General features: G+C 42.6%; 1 protein-coding gene across 2 annotated transcripts in view; it reads right to left on the reverse strand.

Moving 5' to 3' along the window:
* adamts18 (ADAM metallopeptidase with thrombospondin type 1 motif, 18) overlaps positions 1 to 24970 on the reverse strand; it is a 186730-nt gene that overhangs the window by 38864 nt on the left and 122896 nt on the right. For both annotated transcript variants that reach the window (XM_069902070.1, XM_069902071.1), the window contains 2 exons: positions 8574 to 8715; positions 5144 to 5270 (listed from right to left, as the gene is read on the reverse strand). In XM_069902070.1, the coding sequence (XP_069758171.1) occupies positions 5144 to 5270; positions 8574 to 8715 (269 nt within the window). The remainder of the gene's footprint in view (positions 1 to 5143; positions 5271 to 8573; positions 8716 to 24970) is intronic.

Raw genomic sequence — 24970 nt, forward strand, 5'->3', positions numbered from 1 at the left:
TCTGTGCCACCCAATTTACCTACACCCCTCTGTACGTTTTGAATGGTGGGAGGAAACTGGAGCCTCTGGAGAAACCCATGCAGACACGGGGAGAACATGCAAATCCTTACAGACAGTGTGGGATTTGTACCCCAGTTTGGTCCCGATCGCTGGAACTGTAAAGGCGCTGCACTAACCGCCACACCAATGGTGCCGCCCCGGTTTATTTCTTGCACTCACGGCAACTGAGAGTACTGATCTATTAATTCTTTTTTTTATATTTATTCTCTTTTCTTTCTTGGCATGTAGTGGTGATTTAATGTATGTGACAAGTAAGAATTTCAGTGTAAATGTGTATATGACAATAAACTCTCATTACTCATTGTTACAAACTGCAATAGATTTCTTGGTAAAACATCTATGAGCGCTACGGAGGAGGCAGCAGATGCTGGAATCTGAAGCAAAACACAATTGGCAGGAGCATCTCAGTTAGGAGGGATTATTGGTGCTCCTTGACTTGCTGAGATCATCCAACAGGATGTGTTTATGTTCTCTGAGAGAGTTGAGAGCTATGTTCAGAAGGACATTGGGGTGATCATCAAAAAAGCCCAGATCTCTGGGGGTCTTCCTTTTTCCTCTATTGACGACATTCACCAGGTGTGTTGCTTAAATAAGCCTCAAAGAATTACTGAGGACCCTTTCCATCCAGCACTCCATATCTTTGACCTCCTAGCATCATGAAGGAGGTACAGGAGCATCAAAATCAGGACTGCCATTCAGGGAAATCACTTCTTCTACCAGGCTGTGAGATAGATCTGTGAGATTTGTATCCTATGACCAAGTAAATCATTCCATAAATGTGATTACTCTGTGTGAATGTGTGTGCATGTGGTCTGGACAAATGCTGTTTTGTCTGGTTGTATATGTACAGTCAGATGACAATAAACTTGAACTTATAGGCAAGATTTTTAAAAAAATTAAGTCTCTTTAAAACGAAGAAAGGTGAGAGGTGACTCAATAGAGGTCTACAAGATCGTGATATCCATAGTTACAGTGGACAGTCAGCGACATTTTTCTGTGGTGAGACTTTAAAACATTGGAGAACATCTGCACAAGGAGAGGGGAGAAATATTTTGGGGAAATGTCATGGGTAAGTTTTTTTTTTAAACAAAGAGTAGTGGATGTCTAAAATGTGTTGGCAGAGGTGGTGGTGGAGGCTGGTACAAAAGGGACATTTAAAATACTCTTAGATAAAAAAATAGAGGGCTATGGGTGTGAGAGAGAGAAGGGGTAGATTGTTGAGGTTTATATAGATCGGTACAACACCTTGGGCCGAAAGCCCTGTACTATGCAGTAACGTTCAATGTAAAGTGAATATGGTGGTGGAAAACAGCAGGTCAAGAAATAACTCTTACAAAAGGCCGTCAGTCACAATGGGTTGAATTGCCTCTTCTGTATTGGAGAATTCCCCGTGGCACAGTGTCCTGTGTAATTTGAAGACAGCATGCCAAACTTCCAGTGTATTCTTGTTTAGAAAGAAAAATGCTCCGGACATTCAGCTGAATTTTGCCTGCATTTTGTTTGTTTAAGATTTCCAGCATCTGTACTTTTTATTTTTTTTTAATTTCAGGGATAGAATTTGATTGATATTCCAACCCCCACCCTCCTCATTTAGGTTCTTCACGGCCTGCTGCATTCAGTTCCCCTTTGACCTTGGCTCTTTGTGATGCACCTGAAATGTCAGATTTGTTTTCTCCCATTGAGGGAGATAGGCAGGGGGGGACCTCCTGGGACCGGCCCAGCTCGCCTCCACAGGTGTCCCTGAAAACCCAGGCATCATCTCCTCCTTCCCCGAACACTCTGACCCACTGTAGGTTGAATCCATTAACAATCCCTGGGGTCAACCATGTTTCTGACATTGTTGCTTATCTGAGTTTCCCTCTCCAATGTCAACACACTGCTCCTCATGTTTCAGGCTTATATTTCTTATTGCAGATCACCCACACAGTGCATCAGCCCATCAATAACTCTACCAGCAAAATTTAATTAATTAAATGTTAAACTAACCTATTGAGAACAACAAATGTTTAATTTTAAGTATCACGATTAGTAAAAACTTAATGTCACTTGCACTGAGACCACCTCTAATCTTCAACAACTAGGGAGCTGTAATTAACCTATTTTAACAAAACATGGAAATCACTGGGAAAACATTCATGGGCGATTCTTTTCCTTACAAATTGAGAGGGTTGCACTTCACCCTGGATGTCAGATTCTCGGATCCCATAGTTTTTAATCTGTTATATTGCTTGCCGCGGCTCAGGAGAAAGTTCCTCCTTTAGGATGAGGGCTGTGATGCTCAATGGACAGCACAGTTGAGCTGCCACCTTGGCTTCGATTCTAATCTCTGCTGCTTGTGTGGAGTTTGCATGTTCTCCCTGTGACTGGATGCTATTCTTCCCACATCCCAAAGAAAGACAGCAGTGGTTCTCAACCTCTTTTCTTCCACTCACACACCCTTTTCCGCAGAGCCCACCTCACTGACAAGACAAAGGAGGAAAAACCCAACACCCAACCCCAACCAACCAATTTTCCCTTGCAACCGCTGCAACCATGTCTTCCTGTCCCGCATCGGACTTGTCGGCCACAAACGAGCCTGCAGCTGATGTGGACATTACCCCTCCATTAATCTTTATTCGCAAAGCCAAGCCAAAGAAAATAATGCCATAGGTGCTCTGTGATTAGTAAGGTGGGATGTGGGGAAAGAAAAAGTTTGAAAACCACTGTTTTAATCGTACTTCATTGACTCGTTTATGTGCACGGTTTCAGAACTCCAAAGGAAATGGGAAAATGGCAATTTTTCTCAAGCAAAATATTTCAGTAACAATTGGGTCTAGAGCAGTGATTCTTAACCTTCCCTTCCCACTCACCTACCACCTTAAGCAATCTCTTACTAATCACAGAGCACTAGTGGCATAGGGATCACTTAAAGTGGTAGGTGAGTGGAAAGAAAAAGGTTGAGAACCAACGTGCAGGTTGGAATATCAATTGACCACTGTCAAATGCCCCTTGATTGTAGATGAGTTTTTGGGGAGGGGGGGCGCACAGCTGGTTGATGGGAATCTAAAAACAAAAATGGTGGAGGAACTCAGCAGGTCATGCAGTATCCATTGGAAGTAAAGATATATAACTAACATTTCAGGCCTGAGCCCTTCTTTCAGGGTATATGCAAATGGGAATCAGGCCAGACAATGAAGTGGGATAAGCACAGGACTATAAATGAGCACTTGATAGTTCGTGTAGAATCAATAAGCTGAATGGCCTGTCGCTCCATTGCTTGACTCTGGCCATATGAGTAGTGCACGGGATTCTTATGGACTAGATGTTAAGCCAAAGTTGCATCTCTCTCTCAGGTAGATGTAAATGATTTGTAGATTCAGAACATATTTACTGCACAGAGAAAGCACATTGGATTCATGACAAATTGCTGCTCAGTTGCAAGGTAAAAACACAGAAATGCTAGAACTCAGCAAGTCTCGCAGGACTGTAGGTTATATTCCCTCACACACATTTTAAATCCCCTTTTATCCGACCTTATACTCAATGAGTTTTAGAACTACTTACACCATGATTTCCCTCACATCTCTCCCCTATTATTTGCTGCTATGCCTCCTGTCCTTGAACTATCCTTGATATGGATAAGATGATTCCTCTGGATCGTGCAACAGTGTCACTCAAACATGTTATCCTTACATTGTAAGATCTTACAATCTGTGAATACAGACATACTGTACATATTATTCACACCCATGAGCTTTTTAATAAAACCATGGCTAATCTGACTGCAAGCTCAATTCCATACTCATGTCGTTCCACAGGGCTCACATTCTCCTCCGCTTGTGGTAACCGTAGAACCTTTGAATATTACAGCATAGAAAACAGGCCCTTCAGCCCTTCTAATATGTGCCAAACTATTATTCTGCTCAGACCTACTGACCTGCACCTACTCCATACCTCTCCCATCCATGTACCTGTCCAAAGTTTTCTTAAATGTTAAAATTGAGCCCGTACTTGCAACTTCAGGTGAAAGCTCATTCCACACTCTCACCACTATGTGTGAAGAAACTCCCACACCCCCCCAATGTTCACCCTAAACTTCTCTTCTTTCACCCTTAACCCATATTTGTATATCACCTCAACTCAGTATCTCACCCAAACACTTCATAATTTTGTATACCTCTATTAAATCTCCCCTCATTCTTCTACACTCCGGGGGAATAAAGTCCTAATCTGTTTAACCTTTCCCTGTAACTCAGTTCCTTAAGTCCCAGCAACATCCTAGTAAATCTTTTTTGTACTTTCAATCTCATTAATATCTTTCCTGTAGTTAGATGACCAAAACTGCACACAATACTCCAAATTTGGCCTCACCAATATCTTATGCAACTTTACTATGATGTCCTAACTCAAATAGTCAGTACTTCTATTTTTGAATGTGTCAAAAGCTCTCTTTCACTTTGTTGCTTATCAAGAATCAACCCATTTCTGCCCTAAATATATTTGGACTCTGATTCCAGCATGCTTTCAGGAAAAAGAATTCCAAAGAATCATGACCCGTTGAAGAAAAATAATCATTTAATTTCTGACTCAAATGGGTGACACCTTATTTTAAAATAGTTATTCTTATTTCCAGATTCTCCCACAGGAGCAAACATCCTCTCCACATCCACCACGTTAAAGTCCCTCAATATTTCAAACAAGCTGTCTCTCACTCTTCCAAACTACAATGGGCATGTGCCCAACCTATCCAATCTTTTCTCATGAGACAACCCATCTATTCCAGATATTAGACCGCATCTGAACAGCTTCCAACACATCTATGGCTTTGCATGAAGAGACCAATGCTTCAATTTTGTCCTCACTAATGCCTGATAAATAACCTTTTGACTTTGGTAGTTTATCCTTCAAACAACAGTTTACAGGCCTTCTCTGAATTATCTACTTGAACATTCGTCTATGAACTCTCAACATTTAAATGATACATGTTTCTTCAAGAGGACGTGGAAGGCCCCCAACAACTTTCTATCCATTTCCAGTGCATTACCTGTAATTTACAAGAAAAAGGAGCTCCCCATGTGCATCTCGATCGGTTCCTGAGATTTACCTTGCAGGGCATGGTTGAGTGTTGCAGGTAACCGTTCCTGTTGCAGGTCTTTGGTGTGCAAGACACAAGGTGGTGTTGACTTGAATGAGGTGGTCCTGCAGACAATAGGCAGTGGTCATCATTTTTCCTGTTAGAAGATTAAGAAGGTATTTATAGAACATAGAGCAGAACAACACAGAAACAGGCCCTTCAGCCCATAATGCCTATACCCAACATAATGCTAAATTAAACATTATGATCGCTCTCTATTCCCTGCATATTCTTGTGTCCATCTAGAAGCCATTTAAACATTATAAATGTATTTGCTTCCACTACTACTCATGGGAGCCTGTTCCAGGAATCTACCAATCCATGTGTAAAGAAATTGCCCTGGATATCTCCTTTAAATTTCCTTCTAATATTCACGGGCTTTTTGTTTTAGACATACAATGCAGTTATAGACCCTTTTGGCCACACCCTCGATAGTTTTTGAACTGTGGGTGGAAACTAGAGCACCCAGAGTAAACCCACACAGACACTGGGAGAACGTTCGAACTCCCTACAGACAGTGCTGGATTCGAACCCCTGTCACTGCAACGAAACCGTGACGATTCAAGCTAATAATTTCAGGGAGTGATCGTGCATTGATAAACCACCGTGGAGCTAAGTTTTTCCATTTGGGAAGGTTCAGCTTCCTGTATTAGCCTGCCCCAAATTCAGTATGAGTGGGGAAACATGAAGCTATGCACCATTGAAGGAAATAAGAGAATTCACTTTGAATCAGACGGGTACAGAACGTGTGGCTCAAGTCCTTTCCAACCATCCCTGCTGATCTTACACGAATCTCATTTTATTCCTTTCATGCCCCCTTCAACTCCCCCCAGACTCCACCACTCACCTACACCCTGAAGACAATTTAATGTAAATATCTTTGGAGATGTGCAATCCCTCTTGTCCCATTGTCTAGAGAGAGTTCTCATTCTTCAGTGAATCCTGCAGCTCTGAAGAACCAGGCAGTCTATTATTCCTGTGCTAGCTTTTCAAAAGAGATAACCCTTGCTCTTTTCCAGTTTCCCTGCAAACATTTCATTTTAATTAAACATCTAACCCTGTATATAAAGTCATTGTTGAATCTGTATCACCATCCAGAGTGTATGGCATCTTATGCTCTGTGGTTAGTAATGGAACACTTAAGATGGTATGAAAGTGGGGGGGGGGGGGGGGAAGGATGAGAACCCCTGCCCTAAACAGATGTCAGTGATGTGGGTTCAGCTGCAACTCCTGACCAGCCTAGTGATCCGACCTGCAATGTCACCTACTGTTCCTGCCTCCCATTCAGAGAGCTGTGGAGGGGAGGGGGTGGCAGGGGCACACCAAGAAGTTATCTGGAGTTGCTTGCAGCTACATCAGGAGGAGCAGCGGTTATTGGGAGAATGAGAAGAGAGGCTATGGCGCAGAGGCTGGTGCTTAACCACTGCATTCTTGTGGTTAGCCTACAGGCTTAGGAATCATTTAACAAATATTTTCCATTACAGGATGGTAAAGTTAGCCTAATGCTTAGTGCCATGCTGTAACAGCACCAGGGGTTTGAATCCGGCGCTGTCTGTAAGGTTGTTATCCCCATGTCTGCGTGGGTTTTGCCTGGGTGCTCTGGTTTCCTCCCACCTCCAAAAATGTACGGGATTGGGAGGTTAATTGGTGTACTTAGGCGGCAGGAGCTCATGGGCCAGAGGCCTTGTTACCGAGCTGCATCTCTAAATTTAAATTAAAAATTGAAATGGAAATCATCAATTCCAGAGGCATGAAGAGGTTTTCATTTTTATAGTAACATTCACAGCTTTTCAGTGCATGAAAGCTGCTGTTATTATGTAGGAAGGAAAGCAAGGAATTTGTCCACAGCGAGAGCCCACAAAATGTAGTGTTTTAATGACCAGACTATTTGTTTTGGAGACATTGTAGAAGGGTTAAATCGTGACCGAAGAAATCATTGTGGCTATAATTTAACAGCACAACCAAGGGTGCAGCACACCGCAGCAGTGTGCATTTCGGGTCACCCAGTTATAGCCATTAAATTGGAAATAGGGCAGGAAAAGTTCACTTGCACTGGAGGGCTTGAGTTATAAGGGGATACTGGATAGGAGAGGGCTGAGGGTTGACCTTATTAAAAGGTATATCAAATCATAAGGGGCCCTGAAAGGGTGAATGGTCACAGTTTTTCCTAGAGGGCATAGATTTAAGGTGAAGGGGAAAATGTAAAGGGTCTGAGGAGCAATTTTTTTTCCATGTAGAGTGGGGTAAGTATGTGGAAGGAGCTGTCAGAGGAATGGGTGTAGGTGGGTATAATTACACTATGTAAAAGTCAGGCATATGGATAGGAAAGGTTCAGAAAGATATGGGCCAAAAGCAGGCAGAGGTAGACAACTTGGCTGGTATGGATGAGTTGGGCCAAAGGGCCTGTTTCTGTGACATATACCTCTATGAGAGTTCAGTGTCAAGGCTCCTCATGCAGGATTTGAACAGGGGAAAGGTTTTCATCATGCCTAACCAAAGAAGTCATCACTCCTAGCCAATCTATGTGGGTTGCAATACAAACTCTGGCTCAACGACTATCCTTGACATTTAGTCCAACATTCTATTAGCCTTTTCATTTATTTTTAAATTTAATTTATAGATTTAGCACAGTAACAAGCCCTTGAGTCCTCACCGCCCAAATACACCCACCTGACCAATTAACTTACTAACCCCATGTATCTTTGGAACGTGGGAAGAAAACGTAGTGACCGGAGAAAATCCACATGGATATGGGAAAAATGTACCAAATCCTTACAGATGGTGCAGGATTCAAACCCGAGTCACTGCTGCTCTGATTTAACCGATATGCTAACCATTTTTTTAACCCATTCTCTTGATTACAATGGCTTCGCTGAGCATTATCCCAATGCAGATGGCAGGGACTTGCTGTGTCCAAACTGGTCTGAAGTTACCACAGATGAGTGCAATTCACAAATATTATGATAGACTGCAAGATCACAGTAGTCCAAACAGAACGTGCAAATCAGACAGTATTCAACAGAGCCCCTTCAAACTGTCTGCCCTGGTGACCGAGGGCAGGCCCAAGCGTTTGATTAAAGTCCCCTTTTGTGTTATTTTTCCCAAATCTATATGGCCTCCGTTGAGATCAGACACTAAGAAGCAGAGAGGATAAAGAAAAAGAACAATATCTTGGCACATCATGGCATTATAAGCAGGCTGTGTGTCGAGCCATGCAGGTGGCAGTGGGCTGGAGAGAACAGAATATCAATGGAAACATGACTGTGGGGGCTACGGGCTATGAAGAGGACAAAGCCACGCACTGTGCCTGCATCAGAAAATATGCTAACGTTTTTCTCTCTCTCAGGATGAGAGAAAAAAAAAGAGCATTCTTCTTCAGATGAATGGGAGAGCTACTCACCTCCAGCACAAGAGGCAGAGCAACCTGATCTCACGACCACCCAGGTGTAGTTGTGTCTCGGCACAGTAGTCTTGCTTTCATTTGCAGTCTTCGGTAACGTGTACTCCCAGGCGATACCTGGATTCTTGCCTTGTAACAGGATCTGTTGGAGGGGTGTGTGATTGAAGAATGTGGAAGGAGGGAAGAGAATGGGGGTAAAAGAGATATCAAACAGGATTAGGGCAAATCGCTCCTCACCGCACACACACAAAAAAAGACAATTCAATCCAATGTAGTTGTGAGATTTATGAGGTGTTCCGTCACACAAGGGGAGCAAATTTTAAAAAAGCAATCATAAATGTGTAAAAATATGTTTGAAGTATCAGGGATAATAGAATATTTTTAAAAAAATACCCTGATCCTTTTATGGGGATCTTTAAAGGTTCCTAGATACATATTCAACTGTTTCCAAAAGGAATTGAATAAATATTTGAAAATGAGATTATTGCCTGTACCTCTGTAACCCCATCAGGGCAATGAGATAAATTAGGAATTTTTAAAAAAGTATTTGGCTGTGTTACAAGGAATTGTGTGAGAACCTGCAGTGCTATTATCATTCTGTGAATTCCCTTCTTATCTTTTCATTCTTCAATAATTGAAGATGTTTGATTGGGTGAACTCTGATGCATCTGGCATGGTGGTTAATTTACTGGTCCAGTAATCCCAAAGTCTAGATAAATTTTGGGGAGATAAAGATTAAAAGATCCAGTAAATCACAGCCAGCAATATGTAAATATCCCGTGGTTATCGGACAGAAAGACATAATTTGCTGTCAGATGGAGTATTGACTCTTATTTTAAAGTTCCTGAATCTTAAAGAGATCGTATGAATTAGACACATAAGTACTTCACCCAGCCCCTTGCTTTGTTCTGCCATTTAATGAGATCACAGCTGGTCTGAAGGTAGCCCCCAACCTCACATTCCCACCACTCCCTCACTTAACAGAGAATTTACAAGCAATCCACTGCAGTACAAGGGAGCCCCTCCCTCAAAAAGAAATGACACTCAGCAAGTTGGCAGGACCTCTGGAGTGGGAAACAGAAGTTGCTTGAAAAATTCTGAAATGTTCTTTCTCTTTCTCCACAGATGCTGATGAGTTTTACCAGTAATTCCTATTTTTATTTCAAACCTCCAGCATTTGTTCTGTGATGCTTTTGTATCAATGGATCTGGAAATGTGATGTCAAATATGAATGCAGCATTTGGGGAATTTACCGTCAGTAAAAATAAATAATCTGAAATTGAAAAACATGAAATAATAGTTGTTGTCGAATGGCCATCCTTGGGTTACAAACTCTTGATTTATGGATACTCGTAGATACAAACAAGATCCAATATTATTATTAAAAATCAAAAATCTGATGTACGTAGATATGTTTGTTCTTACGAATGGCGGAATTGGTTTTCTCGCTCTCTCCACTTTCAGTCATTTCCTTTCTTCTCTGTCTCATGTTCATTTAATGGCATTAACATCGACTTTTCCAGTTTCGATTGTAGTCCATCCTCCGAGTCTCTCGCTTTCCCTATCCACACTCCCTTCCCTCTGGGACTTCTCAGCTTTTCTCTCTTCTGCCCTCTGACCCATATTCACCTCTTACCTGTTAGTCTGCCCTTCCTCCCTCCTCCCCTCTCTCCAGATGCCTGCCTGCTTTTTGCTTGTACGTTGATGAAGGGCCCGAATCGTTGGTTAACTTTTACTTCCTATAGATACTGCTTGATCTGCTGAGTTTCTACAGCACTCTTGTGTATTGCTATTTGTGGAAAGGTACCTTGTACTGATGTGCATGACAATAAACTCATTAATAGTACTGTGGAGATTTGGTTACTATACCAAGTGATTTTTATGCATTTGCCTACTTGTGGATAAAATCAACTGACGGATGCCATAACCTCAAGGCAGCAAGCTCCAAACCATCTTAAAAACCCAGCGAGTTCCCTTGCATCCTCTGGGAAGGAAAGCTGCTGTCCAAACCCGGTATGGTCCACTGAAACTCCAGACTGGTTAACTCTTTGAAATGGCTCGGCAAGCCTCTGTAGAACCAGCGCACCTTTACCTGCCTTCTTAATTCAGGATGGGCATAGTTGCTGGTCTTGTCAGCAAAGTCCACATCCTATAAGGAAATCATAACCCATTCCCAAGGCTCCTTTAGGTGGGACAGCAGCATTGCTTCCCAGGTCCAGCAACCTTGGTTCAATCTCTGTGTAGAGCATGAACGTTCTCCCACATCTCAAAATTGTGCTAGTCTGTATCAGAATCTTTCAGCCCAATTAGTCCAAGTTGGCATTCTGGGCTAGTTCCATCACCTCGCCTGGATCTACATTTGGCCCACATCCTTTAAACCATTCCTATCTAACTAACTCCTGTACATTACGCCCAGTTTAGGTGCATAAGAAAATCAGGAGTGGATGGGCAAGTGAAGAGAACGAATTATTGGGAAATAAAGGTGGTGTGGTGAGTGCAGCAGTTTAGCACAGCACCAGTAATTCTGGTTCAACTCTGCCATGGTCTGTAAGGAGTTTGTACATTCTCCCCGTGACCTGCACGAGTTTCCTCCAGGTACTCCGATTTACTCCTATGCTTTAAAGACCTATGGGCTTGATATGTTGATTTGTCACATGGGTGTGTGTGGCGGGTGTGGGTTGGAAGAGACTGTTTCTCTGCTGTGTCTCAAGTTAAAGAGCAGGAGGATGTCAGGATTGCATTGAGAGGCATCAAAAAAATTGAGGAACCCAATGGCCTCCTCCAGAAAATCTGAAAATAGCCAGGAGCCGCGATGGCTGATGGAAATTTCCCTTTGATGGTGTCAGTCTTGGGGTCTGCCAAATTTTGGTGGTCAGTGGTGATATTCACTTCTTTAATACCTAGTGGTTCTTAAAGCAACTTCTTTCTTAGTTACGGCCTTATCACACTCACAGCCACACTCTTTCTCATGTCACAGACAGCAAAGTGACCTGCCTATATTATTTTGCTCTGTGTACTGGACTCAGAATCCAGCTGGATGCTGACAGAAACATGAAAATTGCAAGGCAACGATGGATGAGCTGCGGAACTTCTTTTGTCCTGGACTGTTCCTCCAGCAAGTCCAGTAACCGACCTGCTTTAACCCTCAACTGCTGGCCTCCTCTTAGTGAATTTACAGACCTAGATATGAAGCTGCAGGCCAGGCCTGAAACCTAACCAAACATTCCCAAGTCCTCTTGCTGCTTATCAGCTCTTCCCAAATATTTATGGTTGGCATTAAAAAAAAGAGCCTGTATCAGCATGTCCTCATTCTAGAGCTAAATCTTAACATCTGCCTTGACATGCCATCAATCGTCATCAATCACAAAAGGGTGCCCTCTTGACCACAGGATTTTAGTACAATATATTTTACAGCTTTCTAAAATCCTGCTAAGTATATGCTTTGGTATTGGAATGAAGCAACTCTGCATCCTCTCAAGTCTGCTTTCATGTTTTTGTTGAGTTTAGCTTAGGGCACTAGTGGAAGGCGGTGACACAACAGCCTGCGTTGGAGTAAATAATGCGTTCCTCATCTTCAGGATGTGACATTATATTCACTGCCAGCTGTGCTGGGGCTTGTCTCAAGTCCAGCCCGTCGAATATTGCTGCTGTTTGGGGCTGCAATGTAGACGGAGGTCAATGGGCACAGCAAGGAAAATGGGGCTTGGGCTACTGTGGGTGGGTGCAGCCATGAGATACCAGCCAGTGACACTGACTGCAAGTTGCCCTCTGACGGGTGACTGACCAATTTACACAGGTGCATGGAGAGGAAAGGTTCAGAGGAATATGGGCGGAATGTAGCCGGAGGGGACTATGTTAGGGGGATCCTGATCCCTGTTTTTCAAATCGTGAAGGGTAGAGACCAGGTATTTTCCCAGGGTATGGGAACATAAACAGAGGGCATGGGTGTAAGGAGAGAGGAGAAAATGTTTTAAAGGGGCACTTTTTTCACTCAGAAGATGGTGGGTGTGTGGAACTAGCTGCCCGAGTGAGCAATAGAAGGTGTGTACAATATTAATGTTTTAAAAATATGGAGAGATAAATGGACAGAAAAAGTTTAGAGCGATATGGGCAAAATGCAGGCAAATGGGACAAGCTGAGTAGATAATTTTGTTGGCATGGACAAGTTGGGCTGAAAGGCCTGTTTCCATGCTGTAAAACTCTGAGACTCTAAACTGGGTTGGGTTATGCCACTCCCAGGAAGAGTATTTGGGAATATGCATTCACGAGAAACCCCTGAAGCATGAAGTGCTGAGAGAACAGACCACATGATTGAAGCAGTGGTGCAGTAGGTAGTGTTTCTGCTTCATGGCCCCAGGAGCCTGGATTTGATCTGGTCTTGGCTGCACTGGAGTTTGACACAAGGGATAAGGCCGGTAAAAAGTAACGCTAACTACAGAAACCCTTGGCCGTCATTCAAATGTACCTGGTGTACAATAAGGACCCTCCAGGGGAGAAAATCTGCCATTCTTACTCACCACCAAGACCATGTGGGACCCTCAACCCACTTCACGTGCTTGACTGAAATGGTCTCGTCAGCCATCAGTTCATTTAGAGAGGGCAAGGAAGGTAAGCCTTCTCGGCATTGCCAGGGCCTCAGCAAGTGAACACAAAAAACCAGCAGGTTATTTCAGATGGAAATTATGACCGAACCAAATTGGTTCAGGACTGATGTCATATCCAGGATGAGCTCACCAAAGGCTGGCTTCCTGCACTAAAGACTACAGAGTTCATCAGTTTCAAAGCCCAGCAACTTTTGCCTTCACCATCTTCTTATTTCTGAAATGATGTGACGTGGGCTGAATTTCACTTTTTGTTCATTGCATGGCCTTGAACTCACATTTTTGAGATTAATTCATCTAAGCATCTGGACAATGAGCTACGGAATGCAAGAAATGCCCTGCCAAATCCATACAGAGCCACTGACATTTTACTGGAAATTAATTAAAAAAATGACGTGGAATGATTACAATTTTTTTTAAATTATTACTGTGCCGGGAACAAAAGGCAGAGTAGATTCAATTAAAATAGTCGACCAGATAACTTTCAAATTAGTTTGGTCTTGTTCATTTATCTCCTGACAACTGACAGCAATTGTTCCTAAAACACTACATTTCAAAGCACTGATGGCACAGGGCAGAGAGAAATCACTTCTCATACTTGCCTGGGATATACTGAGGAGTTTAGTTGAAAATTCTCACTGGAATAATGAGCATTCCCATTAACCAAGTGTGCTGTTGCAGCGTGGTACAAAGCTTCAATAGATTAGTGTAACAGCAAAGTGGAATGTCCTCTTAAGTCACTTATAGACAGCCCCAACTAATAGCCAACAGAAAATGTTCATAAGCTCCCTTGGTGAAGGAGACCATTTTCAAATGGGAGCCTCGAGTGTGTGGGAGAGAAAAGTGGAGTGAGTCGCCTCCCAGTATAGCATTGAGGCACTGGAATAGTTCAAAGTTTAATGGTTTCCATTCAGCTTCTACTTTGAGGTCACCTTTAATTGCACTCGAGATTTAGCATGGCCTGCTTCTGAGACTTCACTTCGAGTAATAACTTACTTTAACAAACATGCGAGACAGATCTGAAGGGATTCGCTTTGAGGTATATACGTGTTTAGATGCTGAACTAGATCTGGCTTGACTAACGATTTAAAACACTGAGCCATACTTGGAAGGCAAGACACATGATAGCAGTTTATATCTTGAACAATTACAAACATTAGTCTCTATGCAAAGCTCCCCAATTAAGCAAGAGTCACCGATTGAGGCCACAATGCCACTGGACCTCAAATGCTACAGATTGATTGAATATTTATTATCACATGCACAACATACAGATTGTATGACCAATAGAAATTTACTCAACAAACTAAACCTTGGCAACACTCTTTCTTGCATTCACATGGCAATCAAAGGGTTTCTTTTAATGTCACTATTGTACCAGACTCCACCACCACCCCTGGCAATGAATTCCAAGCGCCCCTTACTCTCCAGTAAAAAAATCTATCCCTGACGTCTCCACTAAACTTTCTTCCCTTCATCTTGTACAGGTGTCCTCTGATGTCTGCTACTCTTGCCCCGGGAAAAGGTGCTGGATGTCCATCCTATCTATGCCTCTTGTAGACCTCTATTTAATCACCTCTCATCCTTCTTCGCTCCAAAGAGAAAAAAGCCTAGCTCTGTTCGCCTTGTCTCATAACACGCATTCTCATATCATCCTCATAAATCTCCTCTGCACCCTCTCCGAAGCTTTCACATCCTTCCTGTAATGAGGTGACCAGAACTGAAAATAATACTCCGTGTGGTTTAACCAGAGTTTTATAGACCTGCAACATTTCCACACAACTCTTGAACTCAATCCCCTGACGAATGAAGGCCAGCCCACCATATGCCTTTTTAACTCGTGCAGCAACCTTGAGAGAGCTATGGATTTGGACACTGTGTGATAGTACAGATCTATCACCAATGTACATAGTGTATATAGTCACTGTATCTAGACTGTGCTTACAGCGATTGGCTGAGAGCTAAGCCACACCTACTGTCTGGGCCTTAAAGGGTTGTGTCCCTAGCCAGGTCTGATCATTCCGGACTGGTCGGTCACCTGTGAAGAGCTCCTGTCTTTTGCTAATAAAAGCCTTGGTTTGGATCAACAAGTCTTTGATTCTTTCAACGAGCTCTACACACTGTTTCCACACTGTTAAGAATCCCACCATTACCCATGTACACTGCCTTCAAGTTTGACCTTACAAAATGCATCACTTCACACTTTTCAGGATTGAACTCCATCTGTCAGTTTTCTGCCTAATTCTTCATCCTGTTTATCCTTTTCTAACCTATGACAACCTTCTACACCTGGGAAGGCATCTTTTTAAAACTCACAGTCCACCTTAAGTATTCCCTATGCCATATGCCATAAGTGCTCTGTGATTAGTAAGGGGTTGCTTAAGGTGGTAATGGTTTGAAATGGTTTTGAAATGGTTTGAAAACTCTGTTTTAATTGTACCTAATTGACTCGTTCTGTGCATGGTTTCATAACTCCAAAGGAAATGGGCCAATGACAATATTTTTTCAAACAAAATATTTCAATAACATATGGGTCTAAATCAATGGTTCTCAACCTTCCTTTCCCACTCACCTACCACCTTAAGCAATCCCTTACTAATCACAGATAATTTATGGCATAGGGATTGCTTAAAGTGGAATGTGAGTTTTTAAAAAGGTTGCCCAACCCTGTTCTACACTATCCACATACCACCAACTTTCTGTTATACAGTGGAAAAAAAACTTTGCTATGTGTGCTATCCAGTCAAGGCAACCTATCTCAATAGGTTAATGAGAGAACTTGAGAGGTCTTCCATTAAACAACAATGCAAAATCAGAGTTTCGATCCTCCACATTGTGGAGCACAGCAAGGTGGCTCACTTAGCTGCCTCCCAACAGACAGGATGTTGCACCCTGGACTTAAATAGCTTTGACTGGCTTCACAGTTGAGCCAGAACTGCCCCTCCACTGAAAATGATACGACTTGGAAAATACTGGTAGCTTGCAGGATACCAGAGGCTCATGGTATCCATGGAAGCATACTCATTAGAGGGCTGGTGGTATCCATGGAAAAACATGGCATTAGGGACAAATAGTGTTCATGGAGACACTAGGGGGTATCAGTGTAAAAACACAAGAGTCAGGGCAATTGGCATCCATGGAAATACAGATTTGAGAGCATGGAAATATTTAGTGAGTTGATGCTCCCTCACGAAGCAGTTTCTTTCTAACATCCTTGCACATTCATATATCAAAAACCTGTGGATGGAATATTGAGAGTGCGATGGGCATTGGGGAGAAAGGCTTTCAACCTAAGGAAGATGCACACTGTCGAGGCACTTGCCATAAACTCTCATTCGGGAAATGATATAATGTACAAGATCCGAGTATTTGAGTTCTAACTTACTGTTGGAATAACACTAATTATTTCAAGTTCAGGCAATCTGATTCCTTGCTTTCTGCAAATAAGGATATCTCCTTTTCCTGCCTTCCAACCACTTTGCCCATGTTGTTGTTCACATAATGAAGCCATTTACCTCGGCCAGTTTGTGAGGCCTCCAAATCTCTGTCTCCCCCACCCCTCAGTTCTTGGCCTCACCATGGGCCTGTCCGCCAAGTCACTGTCCCTCCGCTTTAAACTCCTGAGAAGAATCGCATTCAATGTCTCTTGGTGGCCAGCAGTGCCACAGGTAGTCGAGCCAGTGTCTTCACAGTGCCAGAGACTGAGGTTGAGTCCTGACATCAGGCGCCGTCCATGTGGAGTTTGCAGGTTTTCCCGATGATCACATGGATTTCCTCTGAGTCCTCCTGCTTCCATCCACATCCCAAAGTCATGTGGGTTGGAAGGTTGAGAAGGGAATGCACTTTTAAGAATGGCTGTGATAGGGCAGAGTGTACAACCTCAGGTGGCTGAAAAGGGTCTACTTCACTCAAAAATAGTTGCTTCCTGCAACAGAATCCCTTGGGTCTCTTCTAAATGAAACTGAGTAAATCAGTCACAGCATTAATATATGTTCACTTTATATTTTCATGTATACATGTGATTATTATGAGCTAGGTATTGTGTGTGAACCGTGGTCCAGAGAAATGCTCTTTCGTCTGGTTGCATACGTACAGTCAATTGATCATAAATTTGATGAACAAAAAATGGACAATAATACCATGACTGCTTGTAGGAGCTTGCTGTCATGAACCGATAGCCCATCTCCCTACAGCTCAATTGTCTGAGAAACTCTGGGACGGTCGAGGTCATGGGAGGTGCAAGTAATTTGCGTGTCTTTCTTCTTGTTTGAGGGACAGTGGTTGAAATATGAAGATTTGGGAGGTGCAGCACTTCTCTCTCTGTCTTCACCTACCTCCCCATTTATTGAACGATGGATGACCCTGCAATGTTCCAGTCCCTTGGTGACTGATAACTGCCACTGCAAACACTTGCTGGCCCCACTTTCAAGACCCTTAAAGCACATTTATCCCTGCAATGGTCTGTTTGCTGCAGGCTTCTATTCTGTGGTGAAGCCAATGTTATCCTGGGGTTTCAACAGATCCTTGTTGGAGGGTAATGGAGTGGGAAGGAGCTGTATGTTCACATGAGAAATTAATGGGACACTGTTCTGCTTTTCTGACAAAAGTACTTGTTTTCCTCCCCAATGGAATCAAGTTTCACACAGACTTTTCCACAGAAACATGCTCCTCTCTGCACTCTGTTGACTTGAGGTCCTGTCCTTGAATTACTCACCAGTAATGAGAAACGACATTTGGTTCTGACACCAAAGTGATATTTATAGGTCTACATCTTGCTCTCAGCGTAACCTTACTCCGAGAACAGTCAGAGGCTTAACCTCCAACATTGATTCAGGACACCACAAGAGTAGACCACATAATTGATGCAACATTCTAAAGCTCTCTGCCATCCACCTGTTCCTTCGTACACTGTAACCGACCCAGAAAACTGCTCCCTTTCAATCATCTCATCGGTCAAGATGGATTGTGGCCAAACCCTGTTCTGTGTAACATGATCAAAACTGTCCCACTCTTGGTCCCAGCAGAGTGAAAAACTCTTCCCCAGAGTGAAATGGTTTTCATATGAAGATGCTCTCGCACTGTACTCATTGGAGTTTAGAAAAATGAAATCTTGCGAAAACTGAAAGGTCTGGTTAGAGTAGATGTGGAGGGGATGTTTCCTATGGTGGGGGAGACTGGGACCAGAGGAAGAGGCTCAAAACACACGATTCTTTTTAAAACAGAGATGTGGAGAATGGTATCGAGTTGATTCATAGGATGGTTAGTGAAAATGGCAACCTGTTTATGGCTTTGAGACTCAAAGGAGCCATCCCGTTTGAATGCAGTGAATTGCTGGTAGGGATCCAAGCTTGTAACTGAATTGAAGGATATGTTGGGGTTTAGTTGCTTATTTTTCAATGCTCTTAAAAAATACACACTCCCATGTATCTCCCTGGAGCACAGAACATAGAATAGTGGAGCAGAGGAACAGAACCTTCCGCCCATGTGTTTGAGCCAAATATGATGTCCAAATCAAACTAAAGATCTGTTGTCTGCAATGTTTCAATATCCCTCCAACCAAGGAATTAGGTTAGGAGTTAATGCAGAAATGTTTAAAGGGAACATTGGGGGATTTCTTCATGCAGGCAGTGGTGAGATTGTGGAATGAACCACCAGCTGAAGGAGTGAATATGGGCTCAATTTTGGCATTTAAGAAAAATTAGGATTGGCACATGAAAGAGAGGGGTATAGAGTGTTCAGGTGCAGAGGAATGGAATGGACAGAATAATAGTTTGTCACAGACCACATGGGCTGGAGGAATGTTTCTCAGCTAACGTGTTCTATAGTTCTATCTACAATCCTCTTAAATGTTACTATGGTAGCTGCGTCCACCATTACTCTGGCAGCCCGATGCAGGCACTCACCACTCTAAAATATTTGGCCCATACAATCCCTTAAACCCTCCCCCTCATCTAAAACGCATGTTCTCTAGGGCAGCCATTCTCCACCATGTTTTTGGCTATGCCCCCCTTTAGAACTCTGCTCAAAGTTTATGGCACCCTGCCCTGTGACACAGTCAAGTTTTGGTTTCTTCTGTATCTCTCACCTACCAACCAAATAAAAATAAAAATATTTTATAGTTTACAGTTTTGGTCTTAAATGTGCCCTGGCCCCCATTAAGAACAGCTGGTCAAGTGTATGAAATTAAGCTTTCATACTAATGAAGTCCCATGATGTCAATTTAAAAAAAAAAACAACCATTTACATTTTCGGTCTGTCATACGGCACATAAACAGGCCTTACATCCCACCTTATCCAAGATGACCACCCATTCATCACTACTGTGGCCTTCTATGCTTTGACAAATTCAGGTGCCTGTCCAGCAATATTGTGAGAAAACCTGCCTCTATCATACCTGCATGAGATATCCCAGATTTCAAACAACCCCAGGATGAGAAGAAAATACCCCATGAATCTTTCATTTCTCACACGTTTCTCCTTTGGTTTTAGGCAGACCTACTCGGGAAAAACGATGTTTAGTTGGTGCAAAGGAATTTAATATATTAAAATTTTTTTTTTACATTCAAATTAAATATTTTTAAATTTGAATCCCACACTGCCCAAATACCCCAATTAACCTCCAAACCCCATCATATATTTTCAAAGGTGGGAGGAAACCAGAGCACGGGGAGAATATAAGAACACATTTCAGACAGAGGAATGTCTGCAATAGCATTGCGCTAACTGCTACGTTAGCCATACTCTCCTGGTAACCCTCGTAAACATCAGAGATGGCATTTGAGATGCCTGAAAAGTTGTAGTTTATTATCATCTGACTGTACAAACACAACTCGACGAAACATTGTTTCTCATGATCACACACAAAAGATACAGCATGCAATACTCACATAGATACATAAATAAATAATTTAAAATAAATATTTATAAAAAATTGGAATTGTTTACTTGGTTACAGGATGCCATTCATCAGTCTCCCAGCCTACTGTCCTGATTTTGATGCTCCTGTACTTCCTTCTTGATGGTAGTGAGTCAAAGATTCTGTGTGCTGGATGGAAAGGGTCTTCATAATTCTTTTGAGCCCTATATAAGCAATGCTCCCAGTGAATGTCATCAGTAGGTAAAAGGCAGACCCCAGTGATCTTGGTGATAAGACAAAGGCAGTTACATAGAACGTCAAAATCTACAGCCCAAAGTGCAATGGCAACCTAATAACCTTCTTGGACAACTGCCTAGAATTTCCATATTTTTCTCAGTTCAATGTATCTATTAAGTGGTCTCTTGAAAGATCCAATTGTCACTGCCACCACCACCATTGCCAACTGTGCATTCCATGCACCCACCACTCTCAGTGTGAACAACGTACCTCTTGCACCTACTCCCAAGTGCCTTAACCTCTGCCCCCTCATGTTCGCCATTTCAGCCTTGGGAAAGAGCCTCTGGCCATCCAAACGATCAATGTCTCTCATCATCCTGTACACCTCGATTAGGTTACCCCTCATCCTCTGTCGTCCCAAGGAGAAAAGACCAAGCTCTCTCAATCTATCTTCATAAGGTATGCTCTCCAATCCAGGCTGAATCCTTGCAAATCGACACTGCACCCTCTACGTCCTGTAGTGAGATGCTCAGAACTGAATACATTATTCCAAGTGGTGTCAAACGGAGATCTTATACTTTACATTTTCAGTTTGCTTTAAGATTTCAAAATGCTAGCACTAGTAGATGACCAACTCTGGCCTGTTGTGCCAGCAAGGGGTGAATGGAGTGAAAAAAGCTAGAAGAACAAAAAAACACAAGCAAAAATGAAGCAAAGAAGAAAGGGTGTTATTGATTGCCTGAAAGAAAATGAAGATGGTGTCATAGGAAGAAAGAAGTAAAGTCTGAACTTGGTTTTAATGGTTGTTCCAGTTTTGATTTCTAGTGGCACAGTAGTACAGTTCGAGGACTCGCTGCCTCATAGCACCAGAGACCTGGCTTAACCCTGACCTCGGGTGTTACACGTCTGGAGTTTACATGCTTTCACTGGGACTACGAGGCTTCCTCACTCGTTGGAATATAAAACCAGGGGAATGACGTCGAAGCTTTACAAGGCATGGCTCGGACCACACTTAGAAATATTGTAAGAGTTTTAGGCTCCATATCTGAGGAAGGATGTGTGGGGACTGGAGAAGGTCCAGAAGAGGTTTACAAGGAGTGAAAGGGTTCTCATATGACGAGGGTTTCAAGACTCTTGCACTGTACTCGCTGGAGAATGAAACCTTTTGAAAGCTTAAAGGGCTGGATAGAGTGGATGTGGAAGAGGTCACTATTTGATCCATATCTTTACCATTTCTACACGTTAACCTTGGTTAGAGGGAGGGGTTAGTTTCATCTTTTTTTTCTTAGATACATAAATATGGGTTTATGTGTGGTTATCATGGATCATAATCAACAAATAAGATGAAATTATATCTTTATCTATATAAAGGGATTTCCAATTTTGTTCCATTTAATTTTCATTCTATATAATATTGAACACATTATGAGAAATGGATTAACTACTGATTAATATACAATAGAATTAGATATATGTATAAGATATGTACATGGTATGGCTTGTTAAATACTAGTCTGAGATGATTATGCATTATTAAACTCATTAAAAATATTTTGAAAAGGAACAGTGGATGTGGAGAGGATGCTTCCAATGGTAGGGCAGACTGGGACAGTGGAATATGAAAACATCCTTTTGGAACAGAGATGAGGGGAAAATTCTTTACATGGTGGTGAATCTGTGCAATTCGTTGCTGCGGTGAGCAAGTCATTAAGCAGATTTAAGGTGGAGGTAAATATGTTCTTGATCAGGAAGGAAATCAATGGTTACAGGGAGAATGGAGTTGAAAAGAATAGTAAATCAGGCACGATGGAATGGTGGAACAGACTTAATGGAGTGATGCCCCCTCTTATTTCTTACGGTTCTAAAGAGGTGTGGGTTGGTACTTTTTATTTTAATTCAGAGGTACAGCATGGTGACCAGCGCTTCCAACCCACGCCACCGAATCACACCCATGTGACCAATTCACCTGATAACCACATGGGAGGAAACCGGAACACCTGGAGGAAACGCATGCGGTCACAGGGTGGTCGTACAAACTCCTTACAGTGTCTGATTCGAACCCGGTGTCGCTGCCGCCCTTGGCAAGCGAGTGAGTGATATACTCTGGGAGCAGTTGATGAGAATGAGGGGAGAATAAAAAGCGGATAATGGAAGAATGTGTGGACTCAGTGGCTGAGGGACATATCTTCACATTGCATGATTTAACAACAAATGAACATTTCTGACTTTGCCAAATCACTGATAGACATGAAAAAAAACTCCCTGAACTTACCAAAAGAAAAATGTTCAAGGCCTCAGCATTTGCATCCAAACCGGATGGTGGTATTTTGGAATTGATGTTGGCTCAGCTTAATCTGATACTGGTCAGTGCTTGTGAATCATCATATTGTTCAGAGACGTTGAATGAAGGGCTCCAGCCCAAAACGCTGGTTATGTTCTTTTATCTTTGCTATATAAAAGACACTGTTGGACCTGCTGAGTTTCTCAAGTGTTGTGTTTTTACTTCAACCACGGTGTCTGCAGACTTTCATGTTTTACATTGAACAAAGGCATATGTTGGAATTCAGTCACTACTTCTGATCACCACAGGAAGGACTGAGACACAAAGTGCTGCCCTGTTACACCTTACTCTGCTTTATAACCTTGTGCTCTCGTGGGCTGAACCTCAGCCTGCAAAGTGGCACATTTCAAATCCATTTCCTCAAACTCTCAGTTCCTCCTTGCCTCTGTCAGTCTGGCAAGATTCCTGTTCTCCTTCCTCATTCCCAGCTGTGACTGCAGCCGCCAAGACTCTAAAGTCTGGTATTCTTCCCTCCTTAACACCCTCTCTAGTCCTAATGAGCATTTTTGTTTTAGATCACCAGCCACAGCACTTTTTAGCGGTGGCTCAGTGTCTAATTTTGACTGATCCCTTTCCTTAGGTTACCTCATTACATTAATAGAGAGTACCAACTTCCTCAGAGTCCACTTTAGAAGTGAACATCTCCTCACTTGTCAGGAAGGCACAACAGTGTAGGCTGAGGCAGTCAAGGCTACCAGCTACCATTCTATCAACTTTATACAGGAGCTCTGTTGAGTGTCCTGGCCGGATGCATCACAGTGTGATACAGTTCCTGTGGAGCATTGGATTGGAGGTCAAAAGCAGCAGAGAGGATCACTGGAGTCTCCCTCCACCCCTCCCCCCCACCACCCCCACCACCACCACCACTCAGCTCATAAAATCTGTAGGATCCTTACCATCTCATCAGGAAATAGATACAGAAGAACAAGAGCAAGGATCACCAGGCTGAGGAAATGTTTCTTCACATGCACTGTGAGACAGCTGAATGAACTACAAAAACAACTCTCCGAGTCTCTATTAGTTATTAATAATGTTTATTTTAAGTATATATGTAAATGTACTTGCCTGCGTGGGTTGTATGTCTGTATGTGTGTTTGCACTGTGGACTGAAGAATAGTGTTTCGATGGGTTGCACTTGGTACAGTTGGATGATAAATAAACTTGAACTCGAGCAAAGCATAACTTAAATAATTGAAGTGGTTGCTGCCAACCTCAGATTATGTAAACGTAGATAAGGATTGTGCTCTTGTGTGGAAAACCGGACTGACTACCTCCTGGCACCTGGATTGGTAATCCATTAATCAGACCACAAGATACGTGGGCAGTATGGTAGCCATAGCATTTATCATGATGCTATTCCAGTGCCAGTGACTCAGGTTTGAATCCGGAGATGTCTGTACGGACTTTGTACCTTCTCCCTGTGACCGGTGTGGGATTTCCCCAGGTGCTCCCATTTCAGCCTACCCTCCAAAATGTTAAGGGTTGTAGATAAACTGGATGTAATTGGGATGATACGTGATTCAATCACCAGAATCGGTTTCTACCATGTTGGAAATAAATTTTGAAAAAAATAAAATAAGACATTGGAGCAGAATAAGGCCATTTGGCCCATTATATCTATGTGCCCTTTCCCCATAATCCTCGATTCCCCCACTCTGCAAAAAATCCATCCAACTTTGTCTTAAATGAATGAAAGAAAAAAAAGAGAAAGTGAGTAAAGGTAAAGGTTCCATTATGGTCGCCTGATATGACATTTAAAATGTAAAATACATGAAATTCTTTAACTTTGTCAACCAGAAGGAAGTCTGAGAGTCACCACTTTGTCCAGCATACCTCACGTGAATGAGGCCCCAGCAAGGAACAAATTTCTGACCCCCTGGTTTACAAGGCCAGTTCTCTAACCACGGAGCTGTATTGTTTTAGGGATATATAATACATTGAAATAAGCAAGTTGTAAAGCTGGCCACCAAAATATATGGGTGATGAACAAATACCCCACAAACCATGCACTGTGCCCTTGTCTAGGTCCCCACCACCACCACCATTTCCCCCACCCCCCACCAACCTGGTTCCCAATTAAAAATGTTTCAAAGCACTAATGTCGATATTTTGTAACCTGTTGCATCCAATTAAACTTTTCTTTCATCTGCCCCATTAAGATGAGGGCCCAGCCATTACATCACACTGTCTGGGATTTTAATTCTCATTCCCGAGTGAGGAATGAAAGAAACCACAACAGTTCCTTTACAAAGCCGAGTACCTAATGATGAAAACATTGTGTGAGGGGCAGACATCACCCTTTCATTCCACCATCTCCGCTCTGGTCATTTAGAAAATTCTATAGCTGAGGAATCATTCTCAG

The sequence above is a fragment of the Narcine bancroftii genome, chromosome 10 (assembly GCF_036971445.1).
Source record: "Narcine bancroftii isolate sNarBan1 chromosome 10, sNarBan1.hap1, whole genome shotgun sequence".
In the NCBI taxonomy this organism is placed as follows: Eukaryota; Metazoa; Chordata; class Chondrichthyes; order Torpediniformes; family Narcinidae; genus Narcine; species Narcine bancroftii.